The 18,459-nt window shown below is 37.3% G+C and overlaps 1 protein-coding gene across 2 annotated transcripts in view; it reads right to left on the bottom strand.

Moving 5' to 3' along the window:
• The window catches only part of LOC136878923 (autophagy-related protein 16-1), a 415,189-nt gene extending 397,345 nt beyond the window's left edge, over positions 1-17,844 (bottom strand). For both annotated transcript variants that reach the window (XM_067152540.2, XM_067152549.2), the window contains exons 1-3: positions 17,609-17,844; positions 17,124-17,409; positions 5,419-5,581 (exon numbers count right to left, since the gene is read on the bottom strand). In XM_067152540.2, coding sequence (XP_067008641.2) covers positions 5,419-5,581; positions 17,124-17,409; positions 17,609-17,720 — 561 coding nt within the window. In that variant the 5' untranslated portion in view covers positions 17,721-17,844. The remainder of the gene's footprint in view (positions 1-5,418; positions 5,582-17,123; positions 17,410-17,608) is intronic.
• Positions 17,845-18,459: the final 615 nt, after the last annotated feature.

Below are 18,459 nucleotides of genomic sequence, written 5' to 3'. Positions count from 1 at the left end.
TTTACCGTACCGACTGTGATAAGAGTGGTATTTCAGAGTGGGAAGGAAACTAAATGTGAAGGCCTACAATATTGAAAGCGCATAACATTGATCAATAATAACATTACATTGACCATTGTTTGTGGTGATGTTCTTTGTCTCTTATGCTGCCGCTCAACTTCAATAGATGGGATTAATGATGGGTACCGAGTATAACAGCCCGACTGAATATTGGCGGGAAATAGTTTTGGAGTTAGAAAACTTTCTTCTTTAGCATGTCATTCCTCTGGTTCATACATTTTCTGATACTGTACTGCTAGTACGTAACTCACTGGTTCATCATAGTATTCCAGGTATTCGATCCCTACTCTGATGCGCTGTTTTGAATGAGCAGTGTGTGCACTCTTAAGGCAGAGGCTCAAGTAGTAGTAGTAGTAGTAGTACTCATGGTAGTAGTAGTATGACCTGGTCTAGAATTACAATTTAGGCATATTCCAAATTATAGCACCACAATTCACTAAATAATTGAAAATTCAACCCTGAAAAGAGCCGTTTCTTAAAAAGTGTTTCCTCTTCACTTTTATTAAATTCTACATTCATTTTAATCAAAATTAGCAGTGAAGAGGGGGTTTCTCCTCTGGCTTGGAGGAAAAATTTACCTCCAAGTCAGATAGATTTTTCCACCGCCAGTGTAGTGAATTGAGATTTTCCGACTCATTGGGTACTCCTAGGAAACAGATTAGTAAAAGGGCATAGTTTTTTCCTTGGACTCCCCCCCCCCCACCAAAAAAAAGACAGAGTGTTCACGGATCACGGCTGTCTGCGGCCTGGTCATTCCAGCTCTGGAACTGTAGTACTGTTCGTTAAAAGTGAGAAAATGTGTGGTTTTTCATTTGATCAAGTATTTCATGTGAAATCATTGCTTTTACTCGCGCCATTCCTACTGACGTCATTGTAATGACCTATGTTCATTTCAGTTGGGAAAACAACTAAGACAGTCTTTCTGAGGATGTAAAAAGGCAGGTGGAGAGTGAGTGTCTGCCATTATAATGCAATTCCCCAACCTGATTGTGACTGATGGTAGGCAAGCAGACCTACCATCACAATGAAAATTCCCAACACAATCTTCATATGAGAAAAAAAGTTTGGTGATTTCTCCGTCGCGTTTCTAGGGTAACGTTAAAAGCTATGCAATTTAATACAGTCTTGCTCACAACGTGTACTCTACCTAACCTACAATTCTATATACAACTGTACAATGTAGAATTCCGTAGCAAAGCACAGGTACATCAGCTAATGGTAAATAAAAATGTAAAGAGACTATGGGATGGGTCAAAAGCAATATTGTTGAGGAGTGTGAAAACTGGTATATAAATGTAAAGGTGGTAAGGAATGGTACTGACACACTATAATATAAAAAGAAAAAGAAGGATAGTTAAACCACACCCGGGCGACTGGAGTGGGACATTGATGATGATGATTATGATGATGATGATATTGATGTAGGATAGTTAGAAATGGTTCTGAAAACAAGGTGATATTGAAGGATCTTACTAGGAAATTGAATTTAGCTAAAATGAAAGGGAATGTAGAGGTGTCCGACTCATTGGCTGAATGGTCAGCGTTGAGGACTTTGGTTCAGAGGGTCCCGGGTTCGATTCCCAGCCTGGTCAGGGATTTTAAACGCATCTGATTAATTCTTCTGATCTGGGGACTGGGTGTTTGTGTTTGTCCCAACATTTTCCTCTTCATCCGGCCGTAAAACAGGGCCAAATCCACATGTGTGACACAGTTCGCACCCGCGACCCCACAGATGTGGAAACAGCGGTAGAAGAAGAAGAAAGGGAATGTAGAGGTACTGAAGGGCAGAACCTCCTATAAAGGACATACCATGATGCTTGTTGTTTAAAGGGACCTAACATTGAGGTCATTGGGCCGAATCATTCATGAACAAGGGGACTATATATGTGAGAAATTTACAAGAACCAGAAGTGTTCAGTGAGTAGTAGGTAAAGATAATTGGATATAAGGAAAATATCCAGTTAGAGGAGGTGACTAATACTGGAGAAGTACTGAAATTTACCTATGATAATAAAAACATTTACAAAAAAAGACACAAAATTTGAAATCTAGAAAAGCAACAGGGATTGATAGGATTTATGGGAATGAAAGACAATGATTTGGGAAATAGTACCATATCTGAAGTACATACAGTCAAACTTTTATAACTCGAATGTCTATAACACGAATGTTCGATATCTAGAAGGGATTTTCGTTTGCCGACAGATTCTTTTGTATAAGAAGTTGATACATTAATAAAATCCACCTTTCCAATACATAGCAATCCTTTATATTTAGGATAAAACCATTAACAGATATTAAAATTAGGACATATTTCGCGCATACTTTGTGAGCATCATCAGCCAGAATAACCTAATTTAAGGTAGGTCAGGGCCCTGATCCCAGTACATATAACGTAAAAACGTCTAATAATACAATGATAAAACTAATTACTGTACAACAATTGAAAAATGATCAGTAAGAATATAATATGTCTATTAAAACATTTAGTGACCATTAAAATAGCTTGAAGTGTAGGTGAATTATAAGAAATGTTATTGGTACGTTATTATTCGTACGGAACGATGAACGTAATCCTCACACGATGGCATTAAACTGTTTATATTTGTGAACACTTTTACACTATAAGAATGAACTACTGTGGACTGCTATCTTGTTACAAATGTCTTAATATCACATGTGTTGGTTGAAAAACGAATTGTATGAATGGATAAAATATCGCCTGGTTAGCGTGAAATGGCTTTAAGAGACTCCCTCGTGTTATATTTCATCGTAGTGTTATTCAATATATACTGTCACTGATCTTCGAACAGGGGACTAAAGGATCTCATACATGAAAAACATGAAACAGGAGAGCCCTGAAAAAAGAAAAGAGAATATGTTGAGTTGCTGGGATTTAAATATGTCCTGCTGTGATGAAATACTGAAAAAAGCGCTTACCCTTGTGTTGGTTGAGGAGTAAATGGTCCCTTAGTTGTTTATGGAGGTTTGATGGTCACTAACTTGTTGCTCCGTGTGTTGTACGAATGTGATCGTAGAGGTGGGGAAGATGGTGGAAGGGGAAAGGAAGGCGGGGCGCGGGGGTTTCTGGCCTTCAGGCTTGGTCAAGCCCTGGCCAGATTTTGAAATGAGTAACGTAAATTATCACCATAGTGGGTGTTGCGTACAACATTTTATTTTATACCATGGTAAATTTACTTATATTAAATTAAATATTTAATAATAAATAATTTTTATTCTTCACAACGCAACTCATCCATGGTTGATCCCTACATTTGGTGCTGTCAATATGCTAGAGAAATTTAGAGCAAGTACAATGTTACAAAGAAAACTGCAAAGGAAAATAATAATGTTATTGGCTTTACGTCCCACTAACTACTTTTCCGGTTTTCGGAGACGCTGAGGTACCAGAATTTTGTCCCACAGGAATTCTTTTACATGCCAGTAAACCTACCGACATGAGGCCGTCATATTTCAGCACCATCAAATACCACCGGACTGAGTCAGGATCAAACCTATCATATTGGGATCAAAAGGCTAGCGCCTCAACCATCTATGCCACTCAGCCTGACACAAAGGAAAATTACAGACTTCCCTTCATTACGAATTTGTAAGTATTAAAATAGATCAGATTTGGAAGGACATTAGCGAAGCTGGATTAGATGTGGCAGAAGTAATGGAGCAAGAAAAGTGGAAGGACAGAAAGGAATAGAGGAGGCTTGTTAACCACACCCGGGCGACTGGAGTGGGATGATGATGATGATGATGAAGTATTAAGAATAAAAATGATTCCTATAAAGACATATTAGGTGGTTTTCAAACACCAACTTGTACACAAAATATAATAGTATTGGTGGAACCGAAGTAGTATGCACGTTATTCTGTACCTCAAATAATAGATAACTCAAAGTGTTTCCAGCCTCCACAACCACTTTGAGATATTGAAGTTTGACTGTATTTGGTTACTGGTTTCACACCAGGAGCTATACCAAATGAGATGCTGTAGTAGTCCCAGTGTACAAAGAAAAGGATGATAAACATACAGCTGATAATTACAGGCATGTTACCTTGACATGTGTTTGGTGTAAGATTTGGAAGAGCATTTTTCTGATTATAATAGATGCATTTGCAAAATTAGTAACTGGTTTGATAGAAGGCAGTTCGGGTTTAAGAAAGGTTATTCCGGTGAGGCTCATCTTGTAGCATTCCAGGAAGATGCAGAAGATATTTTAGATTCAAGAGCCAAATGGACTATCACTATTGATAGGGTAGATCATGGGAGACTACTGATGAACATGAGGGCTATTGGACTAGACAAAAGAGTGATTGAATGGAAGTACAAATTTCTAGAAAATAGAAAGAATTAGAGTAGGCAAAGCATTATCTGATCCTGTAACGAATAAGAGGGCGATTCCATAAGGCAGTAGTACTGGGCCTTTGTGTTTTCTACTGTACATGAACTATATGAGTAAGGGACTGGAATTACAAAGAAGGCTTTTTGCAAATGTTATACTGTATAGTCCAGTAAATGAGTTACAGGACTGCAAGCAACAGCAGAAAGGACCTTGACAATGTTGTGAGATGGACAGCAGACAATGGTATGATGGTAAACGGGATGAAAAGTCAGTTTGTAAATTCCACCAAGAGGAAAAGCCATCTCAATTTTTTTAAATTACTGTGTTAACGGGCTGAAAGTACCTCAGGGGGATCACTTTAAGTACTTAGGTGTCAATGTAAGGAACGCTTTTCACTGGGGTAACCACATTAATAAGGTTGTAAATAAGGTTTACTTGATTCACAAAATGGATAAGATCCAAAGGAAAGCAGCATGATTTATTCTGGGTGATTTCTGACAAAAAGTCGTGTTACAAAAATGTTGCTAACTTTGGGCTGGGAAGACTTATGAGTAAGGAGACGAACTGCTTAAAAGTAGTGTTATGAAAATATTGCCTAAATTTGAGCTGGGAAGACTTGAGAGTACGGAGACGAGTTGCCTGACTAAGCACTAAGTATCGAGCTGTCAGTGGAGAGATGGCACGAAATGACATCAGTAAACATATAAACTTGAGTGGAGCTTTTAAAGTTAGGAAAGATCACAATATGAAGATAAGCTGGAATTCATGAGGTAAATACTCATTTATATCAAGAAAATACTAGGGACTAAAATAATTTTCATGGGAAATGTTCATAAAATTCCCAAGTTCTTTAAAAGAATTTAAGAAAAGTCTACGTAATAACTGATAGGGAATCTGCCACCTGAGCGACATCACTAAATGCAGATCAATGATGGACATTATCTTGATTATAATTTTACCAGTTGCTTACACTTAAAAACAGTAACTGATTTAAAATATATACCTGACTTTTCTTCAATTTTTCTTCCAGAGCCACAAATGTTATTGATAATGCTTGATGTTCATCCCGTTCTATCTGATTTATGCTTTCCAGTTCCTTAATCTTATTTTGGTAGAGCTGAATATCTACTCGTAGAGATGATATGACAGCCATACTATCGGCTAAACTGAAAAAATAAAACATAAAAGTAATCATATAATTATCAATCAGATTACACTGGCTATGATGCATACCTTTAGTTCAGGTCTGGAAGTGGTCCAGAAATATCCAAAAATATATATAATACCCAAGTAATTTCACATGGAAACATGCAAAGTATTACAAGAGATCAGTTACATAAGGTGCAAGATTCAGCAAATAGACTGAGATCCTATTACTTCAATGCCTTGTTCCTGGGTTGTGTCTTAGACCACAAATGCTCAATGAGCAGGTGCAATGTCTGGGAATATTATTCATTAACATTATGTGGTCACCAAATTTTCTCCTTAATGGTTATTTAAGAATAATATTCTGAAGTTATTAACTAAGTGATCATAAATAATGTTAATTTTATTGAAAGTACAAGATTTGCCTGAATTTGGTTGACGATCTTTTCTAGGCAAGGTTTAGATGGATCTACCCGCTGTGCTCTCAACTTACGGTCAGAAATACATCATACATGAATATGTAGAATCCTCAGCCCCAAGGCTATTTGTATCTCCTATAGTTCTACTATTATCTATCACAGAAAACTTAAGATTGGAAATGAGGTAGTGACGTAAAATGCCCTCAAGTCAGAAAAAATTGTATCTAGTGTTTCCATATCCTTCTGGATAGTTTATATTCGTATATTCATTAGTATGTTTTCTTGCTTAATACGTTCTTTTTCCTTGTCCTCCTTGTCCTTCCCATCCATCAAAAGGACTGGTTGCATACAAACAATTCATAGCTCAGTCACTTTCATTAAAGACAAAGTTAACCCTTAGACAAGCCTATGAAAATGACAAAACTGTCCAACCCATACCAGAACACACAGTGCACTATGAAGACTATTTCTCATCAGATATGAATATGAGTCTGAGTGTATTATATGTCTACAAAAATTTTGCAACACAGATCATCCTTGCATAGAGTCAGGTTTGCTGTAAGTTATTACTATTACAGTTTGAGGGGGGGGGGGGTTGGAATGACCCAGTGAGGGCTACTTGTCTAGGCTTGTCCTGGCTGAATGCCCTCAATTTTCAATTGTAACATTATATATTTGCACATTTTATATTCTACGTGTAATTGTAGATTGTAAATATCATACAATAAATAAACTGTTGAAGCCTACAACTTTGCAGAGGATTCTTCCAATTAACACGAATTTTTAGAGCATGTTCAGTATACAAATGTTTTTTGCAACACAGATCATCCTTGCACAGAACCAGGTTTGTTGTAAGTTACTACCGTACTATTAAACTTTGAAGGGGGAGGGGTTGGAATGACCCAGTGAGGGCTTCTTGTCTAGGCTTGTCCTGGCTGAATGCCCTCAATTTTCAGCTGTAACATTATATATTTGCACATTTTATATTCTACGTGTATTTGTAGATTGTAAATATCATACAATAAATAAACTGTTGAAGCCTACAACTTTGCAGAGGATTCTTCCAATGAACAGGAATTTTTAGAGCATTTTCAGTATACAAATGTTTAATTTGTGGAAATGGAGACAAAGTAAGTCTTCAAGGGGTAACTTAAACATATCCTAAATGACAGCACATAAATTGTCCTTTGTATACATATATTCCCTATATTATAGCCAAGCTTCCTGCTTTTGATGTATATCCCAATTCTGATTGTATATTTATGTTTCTAGATTTGTTCTTATCCATTTATATTACAAGAGGGACGTAAAGCAAATAACATGATTAACATTACAAGCAAGGATTTTCTGATGAAAGTTGTCTGTAACATAACATATACCACAGTCCTGTACAATAGCTCACTGAACGAAACAGTACCTCTCATTTTATATTTGCCATTTATACTATTAAACCAAACCCCATGGCACTACAGCCCTTGACGGGCCTTGGTCTACCAAGCGACCGCTGCTCAGCCCGAAGGCCTGCAGATTACGAGGTGTTGTGTGGTCAGCACAACGAATCCTCTCGGCCGTTATTCTTCGCTTTCGAGACTGGGGCCGCTATCTCACAGTCAGATAGCTCCTCATTTCTAATCACGTAGGCTGAGTGGACCTCGAACCAGCCCTCAGGTCCAGGTAAAAATCCCTGACCTGGCCAGGAATCGAACCCGGGGCCTTCGGGTAAGAGGCAGGCACACTACCTCTACACCACGGGGCCAGCACATTTATACTATTATGACTGTTAAACTGACAAGCCATCACTACCATGACAGCATTAGCTCAAGCTGGCTCATTCTAGCTTAGAGCATGATGTCACTTCACAAGTGAGCTTGGCTGAGCCAAAAGTGTTCTCTACAATTAACATGAATCTTTACATGATTAAAGTTAAGGATAGCAGTACTAACTTCACTTGCATTACAGTGAGGCCAAGACTACTGTTTGTATGCCACCAGCAGCAGCAATTGGGAATTAGAAGAGGGGATGGGGTGGCAAAATATGTAAAGACAACAAAAATTACCCGGGTTTGCCGAATATAGCAGGTGGAACGAGGGGTATATACATCAAGACTGTAAAAAAAACTAAAAAGTAGTAAGGTTTTTTATACTCTCTGAGCGAATTTTGACAGAGAAGTAAAGGTTGACAGTTTAACAACCTAAGAGCAGTAATAGTAGATTTTTTAAAGATTTTCATTCAATAAACTACAAAAAAAATGTTCACCAAAGGAACAATAATTACACATGTATTACAATTAAATAGAAGTACGGTGTGTTTATATAATTGAAAATCATTAGTATTTGACAGCATGCTAAGAAACTAACAGACACAAAAGAGACTGCCAAACTGACTAATGCATGTGGCAAGCGGGTGAATCATACCTCAGTGTCCATGACCTTGGCAAAAAAAATAAAAATCCTGCTACCCTTCTTCACAGCACATGCAAAGTCGTTACTACTTGTTGTGGCGCTATATAAATTGGTTAGCTGGGACCAATGACATTTTGTGTGTATTCCCACTAATAATTTGGTTAATAATTAAAGCAAATAGAAGAAAGTAGCTGAAGGCAACGGAGCTTGTACAATTTTTTTTTTTTTTTTTAATAATTCCTATAAGCTAATTCATAGTTTTAGCTGGCTAAAATGGAATAAAAATGTAAATGTTTTCTCCGCAAAGTTTGGGGCGACTGCCCCCCCCCCCCCCCGCCTCAATTGCTGCTACTGTATGCTTTGTGTTAGGAACATAGTATCAATAAAGTGTAAAGAGGCAATATATAATATATACTAATGCCGAGTACTGACATACGTAACAGAGAACTGGACAGACAAAAATCCAGGAAGTAAATTGGAGTGGAAAAGCTTTACCGCCAGGCAACCCGAACAGGGTAGATTCTGAAAGCAATGTTGAAGTAATGACATTACGATAAAACACATAGTAGTATTTTATTGGAATTTCTTTAGGTTTTCAATACTGTTTTATTGTTTTATTGTACAATCTTCCTGCAACAGCTGCAGGTTGCCCAAAGACAAAGAGTACCTTAACAACAATATATGGATATCATATGATGTTACGTGTAGGCAATCGAGTGAGGCATGTCAAACATTTGTTTGAGGTCCACAAGCATGGTTCTTGAAGATCATGATGGACTTCTTGAGTATGGTAATCACGATGTTATATATGAAATCTTTATTCAGCCCAAAGGTATTGCAGAAGTTGACAAAAAATGTAGGTATAGTTCCTCGAACACCTAACATCAAGCCGATTACAGAGATGGATAAGAGCTTATACTTTCGCCTATAGAAGTCCACCGTTTCTTCATAAATTATTCTTTTTCCTGCATCGACCTCTTCCAGCTGGTTTTCGTTGGTCTCAAATCTAACTGCTTGATCAATGATGAAACCTTCTGAACAACATGGCTTAAAAGCAATAATGTCAATGCGTCGGTTGCTTCCTCTGTTGGAGAGACCATGTACTTCTTCATAGACATTATAACCTTGTCCTCTCAAAGCGTTAGCTATCACTGATCTGGCTACATTATGGCGTGAGGTGCATAGTAATTCACCATGTGGACAGGCTCCCATGACATGTGAAAGAGTTTCAAACTCCCTGTGGCAACGCCGACAGAGGCTGTTACCCTGGGATCTGCCAGGTACGTAGTTCTAGAGAGGTCACACACAGCAGAAACAGTGGCGTTCATTTTTATTGCATCACGCTATTCACTGCAAGACAATCCTTTATGACTGCACGTTGGATACTATTTATTTTATAGCAAAAAATTATGGCAGAAATTTATATGGATTTTCTCAAAAATAGCAAAATCAACAACATTAAAGGAATAATAAGCTGACCATAGCATTACTAATGGACAGGAGTATTAGAACAATTAAACAATATGGATTCACAGATTAAATTTTCTTTCAAAAGTGAAAATAATTAAGCATTAAATTTTCTTGACATTACAATTATTAATGACTCTAATAAACATAGGTTTAAAATATTCAGGAAACCCACTCAAACAGCAAACATAATTAGACAAAATTCCGTACACCCAGCAGCACATAAGAGGGCCTCCTTTTAGAGTATGATTTATAGAGCTTATAATATACCCATGTCAGAAGCAGATCGTAGAAAAAGAGTTGGATACTATTTATTTTATAGCAAAAAGAAACAGGTTCAACAGGCAATTTGTGGATTAAATTATTAGCAAAATTTAGAAAAAAATCATTTCCCACATTAACCAAGGATACCAAAAAGAAAGAAGATAGTTACGCCCTTTTTACCTATAGTCACAGTAAAATACACGAAATCACGAATGTTTTCAAGAAACTTAATATGAAAGTTTCTTTTAAAACAACCAATAACAACGCTCATCTTTTCTTCAATCAGCACACTATCAATAACAGCAATAGCAAATTTCAGAAATCAGGTGTTTTCACGGGCATACAACAAGACCTTCAAATTCTCCATTTATGTAAGAAAGGAAATCTATTGAATATTTTAGAAAACATTTTTATAAATAATGATAAAAAATGCAACACAATTTATAATCTTAATGAGATATCGAAGGATATCAATATACTTTTCGAGGAGTTAATTAAATAAATTCTTTTCACGAAGGCGCATGAGTAATACTTTACCTCACGCCTCTCCCTTTACATCAAACTCCCCTCAACCTCCCCTCACAGTCAGTCCTCAACGACCTTTGAGGACGTCACTCAGTTAGCTTTAGCACTTGAGGTGGAGTGGTCGACGCAGGACGGGCAAGGAGGTGAGTGACTGGATGGGCACTTACACATTTTAATTGAATTTTATTCTTCAGTTCATTCATATTTTCTTTTTCTTTTTTAGGCCCCTATTGTCTACACACAATCAGGTTCAACTTGCATCATCAGTATAACTCCACCTCCTAATCAAGAAAGCTATTTTAATGTGGCATCACCACAACACTGTTTTATGTACAATATGCACATAATTGTATTCGCACAGCCACTTATGGTGTTTTATAATTGACAATTTGTTGTTTTGAACAACAACTTTAACATATGATTTTAATTGGACTTCATGCTTCATATCATGTTCACACCGCACCATTTTAACATTGAAGACTGACAAGACGCCATCACGCCGCGTCACAGGATATAAAGACTTTTTATTTACTTATTTCAACGTGTCCTTGCCTTATTTTTAATGTTTTGTATTTGTATTTGTGACTGAAGATTTCCCATAAGAGGACGAGACATGTTTCACGAGTGTAATTTAATGTAGTCTTTTTAATAAAGACAATTACAGTATTGTAAAGGTGGAATTATAAAATCTAAATTTTCACAAGTTGATCCTTTATGATCACAAAATCATGTATTCGTTGGAGTATACTGTTTAAACAGGTCTACACCTTTGCCTTTATGCTCTTTCTTGCTCCAGTTGTCAAAAGCTCAATTCGAGTCAAACTTTCTTTGTATCTACAAAACCATGCCTTTTGTCTCGAATAGTCTGTTTCTGCTACATTCAATGCGGCAAGGCTCATGCTGATTTCTTGACATAAGTTTCTCGTTGAGTGTAAAAAACTGTTATTGGAAGATTTCAAAATTTTGCATGCATTAATATGTTGCAGGTATATTTCCCATGATATACAAAATAAACCTAGACCTTTAAATTTCATTTCAGCATATATCATATCATTCAGGACATCCATGGGAAGTTGCAACATTTCCTTTAATGCTCCCCTAACCATAATATCGGCGTCATTTATAAATTTGACTGGAATCTTTTGTGGGGGTACTGTCTGAAATTTATATACCAAACTGGGACAGATTGAAGTGTTTATGATTACAAATTTTTGATTGGAATGCAAAAGCGGTGAAGAAATAAGGAGCTCTAAGAGTGTTTTTGAGCTTATTTAGGACCTCGACAGACTGGAAAGTAATTTCATTGGAGGAATTTACACCCAAATACTTAATAGATTCTCCTTTTTTCAGACATGTTATCTGTTTTTTATCTGCTGTGAGTAGTTTTTCTTCTGACAGGTGACCATGATTGATGCATATTCCTTTACATTTTCCAATATTGATGTTAAGTCCAATTTCTTGTAGTTGTAGTTGATGTATGACCGCAGGAGCAAGTACTACAGCTGACTCAGAATCTTTTCCAACAATTACATCATCAGCAAAACTTAATACTGTTAGAGCTTCACGATCTGGACTCAACTGAAAGCCATATTGGGTAGATATCGATGTTTCGCTAAGGTCATCCAGAATGTGATTGATGGCGAGATTAAACAGGATTGGCGACAGAGGAGAACCTTGCATAACTCCCTTGCTTATCAAGAGAGGTCTTGTTTTACTTCCCTGCATCTGAATTTGTGTGACATTTCCTGTTTGCAGATTCATGATTAAATTCGTAAGTTTGGTTGGAATTGGTAATGACTTTAGTGTTTCATTTAAATGAGCATGACCAACGTTGTCAAAGGCTTTCTGTACATCTAAGAATATAGTAGTCAGATTAGCTTGTTTGTTTCTGGCTTCACAGAGAAGAGAGTCAAGTATCGCAGTGTTGACATGTGTTCCAGAGGAGTTAGTAAATCCTCGTTGATTGGGGTTTAAGACAACATATTCACGAAGACACCTGTAAAGTACCCGCTCAACTATTCTCCTTATTACTGAACAGATTGTGATAGGTCTCCAGTTCTTAATACTGAGTGTATCTCCACCTTTATGGATTAGAACAGTCCTGGCCTTTTTGAAGATAGAAGGTACAACCCCAGTTTTCAACATACGTGTGGCAATAGGAGATATTATGTCGACTGCAATACTGTCTTTGATAACCCTGATGAGGACGTGGTCTCAGCCGGGTGATGTGTCTACGGCTATATGATTAACAGCAAAGCTGATTTCATCTGGGCTTATAGTGTCATTAAATTAAATGTCAATTTGTTACCTGTCAATATCACTTGTATGAGACGGGTATTTGGATCAAATCATGTCATTAGGTTGCCCAAGAATTTCAGAGAAATAATGGAATATTTCATCCAAAGGAATTTTACAGTTTTCAGCATTGGAATTTAAAACAGATCTAATAGCCTTTCTGCGCTGATTGTAAAAGTGGTACTGCGTAAGCTGATATTTGTATTTTTCTCGACGTTTTATTCAATCCCGTTTTGTTGCCCATTCAGGATTGGTTGTCTGTTTATATTTCCTCTGGTTGTCTGTGGTTTGTTTATTTTTCCTATACTGGTAGTATTTCCGTGACGGATGTTTGAAGCCAGGAAGTAGATCAATCGCAGAAGCCAAGAACTCACACCAAATGTTAATCTCATGGTTAAATTGCTCGTCTGTCAATTTTTTTAAAAATCTACTTCGCCACTGCATCATTTTCTGCTTAAATTTGTGCAGTAATGTGTTGACATCTTTAGTTTCCATGTTAGCATGAGGGTCACTTTCTTGAATGATTGTTTCAATATTTTGAGAGGGATCAGCCCCCTGTCAATTTCTAGAAACTAAAATTTGACGATGAATATCAGGGTGAGCTCTGCTGATGTGTATTTTGACCCCATGGGAACTGGAGTAATGACATCCGCAGTGTGGACACTGACAATTTGTATTGTCAAATGCCTGATTTGAAGAATTCGCAGTGTGTCTAGCAGATAAACTTGGATGAAGAGTTTGAGATGCCTGAGGAATTCCTAAATTAACATGCAATTGTTCACTATCTACCAATGATGAGTCCTGAGATAGTGGCTCGTGAGCTCTTGCTATATGTATGTTAATACCCCTCTTTGTAAACTTTCTGTGACATATCTTACATTCAATAAATGTAGGCACAGCACTTGAAGTGCTTGATACTTCCCGAGAATCGACCATGCTCTGGAGTGTTTGGCTAATCTGTAATAATGCTGTTTTTGAATGATAGATCTTACCGAGTCATATAGTTCTTTCCACTGCTAACACAAAGGTAAACAGCTGATGTGATGTGTCAGAATAATAACGTTTATATATCGTCATATGATCAATGACAGTGGTACAGAAATCGACCAACGAAGCCGTCATAGAAGGTACCCCACAATGATATCACAGAGGTTGTACATTGATAATGTCACAGAGGAAAATTAGATGCACATCATTAAAGTAATCTATATGATTTGTTATATAAATCCAACATATCCAATCAAATGTCCAAATGCAGCACCTAACCTAAATTGTTCGTTTCGTATGTAAGCAGATTAGACTGTTTACGCACAAATAATATGGTCACGAGATGATACAATTCTTACTAATAAGGTGATCATCTCTGGTAACACAACACCATTTTCAACATTTTGCAATATGTGTTAACGTGGTGATTATCTCTGATAACACACCATTCGTCATCCTATTTAAATTTCAATAATTAATCATACTGTGCTCTCATATCTAACAAAATGCATTTGGTCCATATTTATCCTACTCTGACATGGCAATAGTAAACACTTCCACTGCATGCACTCTTAAAATATCTACACTAGTCAACAGTATTTCAAATCTTTTTATTTTACATTTACATGGGTTTGATTCCCATTAGCACTATCCTGTCCTTGCTGTTGAACTTAACTACGATACCAGAGCTTCATAAATCTTGCGAACTTCATTCTAATCCAGATGCCTCCTCTTTGACGACTCAGCCAGTTCTGCTTTCTTTCCTCTATAAGCACTATTAATACTGATAGCTCCCTATCAAATTCCACTTCGAACACCAAGATGTTTCCATGGAATCCCTTGTCTGTCAAATGCAAGTGGAACTCTATTACTCCCACAGTTCCGAGGCTTGCTTAAAACATTCTGAGTGTGCTTGGTAGAAACTCTGTGAAACAGGATGTGACCATACTTACACACAGTCTAAGTGAGAATCTCTCCTGTAACAGGTTAAGGACTACCAGTGGATTGTATAGTCCTAACCGCCTGAGCACATGGAGGGCCATGACTACAAATATATTTGAGATACCGACTCCTATTCAATAGCAACTGGTATCCCAACTCTGAGGACCACTTGCTAGGACACTCAGCCATTGCCCATGGTTGACGGCCAAGGACGTGATTACAATAACCCACAACACAAACCATCACAATCAATAGAGCACAAAAATTCACAAAGGACCCAACGAAATTTCTCTAATTCATTAATAGTGCACTGACAAGCCCTAGATGTCACAGAATAAGAGTGGTAGTGGTAATTTTTGTTTTGAGAGGAAACGTATAGATGTTAACTTTAATGATAAGCTTACAACAGGTAAGTCTCCAATTACTTTACAAATTTAAAATATAAAAGTATATATACTAATTGTCTTGATGACTATGAAATATGGGATGTCAACTTCTATACTTCAACCTACTTTCTGCAAGTCTAGTATCTGTCAAGACCACTTACTAGGCCATTCATACAATGCCTACATAGCAAATCACGGTAAAACTTCACAAACCAGGGCGCAAAAGAGAAGCGAGAATTCCAACATGGCACGACATCATTAACACACTGCACAAGGCTGTCAACTTAGGCACAATTATTGACAAGTGACAAAAGCATTACACCATTTGCCTTCGGCCTAGCTAAAAGTAAGATTCGTGAAGCAGCCCTCAGACCTCCATTGTCCCCTCTGAAAGTATTGGCTAGTGACAAGGTCATTGGCCTAGCTAAAAAATTTGTTAATTTCACTCCTTCTGGACTTACCGGTAACATATTCACGTGCTGGATACATCTGGCGCATGCCATGACACTTTCAAACTTTGCGATTTTGTTACTTTCACAGAATGTGGTAGCTCTGTGACCACACATGACACAAGCTCTATCGGAGACAACAGCAAACTGCTCCAGCCAATAGGAACACAGAAAATGATTGCATTTCACAGACTGGCATATTCTCTGTTCTCATTTTCGTATATAAGTATGAATACTTCTTGGGGAAGTCCCTGGCAACTATAAAGGAAGGATCTCTCATCTCTGCTACTTCATGTATCATTTCACATAACTCTTCCATGAGTTTTTCATTCCTAAGCATGCACTTGCATTATTAAAGAGCTACCTAAATCACAACTAACGTATGTTATAGATATCACGGTCCGGTTACGTGAACGAATCATATCCACAAATTTAACTTAAATTTTTTTCCTAAATGGAAGATAATAGTTGCTTTTACACAAATTAATAAATACCGTTATTACTAGGCACATATATGCAAACATACATTGCTACATTACGACTATGAATTCTACGTCGTCACAGCACTTCAGTATGTCGTTTGTACATGTAACACTTTTGTATGCGAAGTCTTTGCTCACTTCACTTCTTTGAACTTCTATGCTTGATTTTACTTAGTGGGGTGAGGTGACTTGTGCCCACAACTCATTAATGAAAATAATTATTGGTCCAGGGATCATGCTATTTTTCTTTCAACAAAAATCAATTTCGTGTTACGATAAACTTTTCACCTCCATTTTCTCGTCTGAACTGCCCGCACTGGGCATAGATACTGAGAATTCACAGACATAGCTCTTCCATTCATCGGTGCTAGCCCTGGACCTCAAGAAGAAAACAAAAGGCGGCATAATGAAGCAGAATGCCACAGAAGAGAGCCATGCTTACAGCGAAATAGTCACCGTAGTTACGTAGGCTATCTATATTCCTCTAGCAATAATGTTATTTATCAATTTACTGGCATTTTTACTGTTGATTTGCATGTAATCAATTATTTTCTTCCATTTAGAACAAAAATTGCAATGAAATTTCATGGATACGATTCATTCACATAACCTCACGGTCCATTAAAAACCATTTTGCGACAATTGCACAAATTTATCCATTAACGACATCATCAGACCTACATGCTAGACACCTGTGCAGTGTGTGAACAGCCCTTCCTCAATTTACGTCATGAATTAAAAGGGTTTCTCATGCCGACATTGGTTTTGTGATAGTTGAGATAAGATATTCCCCAAAATCTTACAAAATCTCTTATGTAGATATATCTGCAGATTTTTCAGCTTTGTGAAAAGTGTATATTCCAAAGATTCCATTGAATAATATGCTCTAATGGATATAATTTTGTTTACAGATCAACCAGAGGTGTAAACACAGAACCACTAACCTCACTTGCATAGCTGACAGCTGTTTTTCTTTCTCATGGAGTTTATGGTTCAAATCTAGAAGCTGCTGAGCATTATCCCCTTTCCGGCGATGGAGCTCTGTCAATTCTTCTTGCTGAAGGAGTAGTTTCTGTTCCAGAGCTTGTATTTTCTCATTGGGTTTCCTGTCCCCAGAACCACTTGGATGCTGCTGAAGTTCCAAATTTTCAATTCGGAGTTTCTCGTTCTGAATTGTAAGCTGCAAGTTCTCGCTTTTTAAAGTATTTGATCTCTCCAACAACCGGTTATCTAAGGAGTAGAGAAGGCAAATCGAAAAAAAATATTTTAGGCCACAGCAGTATTTTATGAGAACTTCTCCACATACAGGAACTAATACATGAATGAAATGGGTATCAGAAAGGTCCAGAGTAATTTTAAAATTAAATTGCAATTGATAATAAGGTCTGTCATTACTGAATATCGTAAATAACCTGTAATTTTTACTTACGTAAAGCTATCAACTCTTCAAAACTGCTTTGAACCTTACACACATTTTGTAACTGAAGAATTATGCTCTTTCTCCAATCACAGTCATCTACAGACTTACTGGAAGTAGCCATAACAGGTGTCTACAAATCAACTGCACAATAAACGAAAATGTTTAAATGTCAATTTCAAAACCGACGTTTACGCACCGCAAACAGCATGAGTATTTTGAAGAACTGACTGCGAAGGCATCCACGATCTAAACTGTTTACATTGAAAGAGGGAAACGGAACCGAAAATTAAATCAAGTTGGCAGTGGCAAAGTTGCTTCAATTCCACCACAACAGGTTTTGCACTCGTGGCAGTTGGTAACCATTTAAAGGCCGGCAAATATGAGAAGGGTTTGTGGTTTTGACAGAAGCGGCTGCGACCAGTGACGACATACATTCTTCTTCTTTTTCTGTTCCTTCTTCTTCCTCTTGAAAGGTTAATGGGCACTTACTCTTACCCAGTTCCAATAACTATTATACATGCTACCAGGGTCATTAAAAATAAAGACAGCTTTCAAGCCTCCTTATAAGAGCTAGAAAAGTGGGTTAACGAAAATCACCTCACGATCAATCTTCAGAAGACGGTCCAAATGACCTTCAGAAAAGGAAGGAGACTTTCTACAAAAGACACTCTTACCCTCTGTAACAACGATCTAACAGTAGTCAGCAAATTAAAGTACTTAGGAATAACTCTTCAAACCACAGCTCTGTCCTTTAAGCTACCACACAGAAGAAAGAACAGCGGCAGCGATAAGGACCATTTACAAGATAAAAGATCTCGCAGCACTATCTTTATCCACGGCAATAATCCTATTCCACTCAG

The sequence above is a fragment of the Anabrus simplex genome, chromosome 1 (genome assembly GCF_040414725.1).
Source record: "Anabrus simplex isolate iqAnaSimp1 chromosome 1, ASM4041472v1, whole genome shotgun sequence".
Classification (NCBI taxonomy): Eukaryota; Metazoa; Arthropoda; class Insecta; order Orthoptera; family Tettigoniidae; genus Anabrus; species Anabrus simplex.
This window is presented reverse-complemented; position numbering and strand designations above follow the sequence as displayed.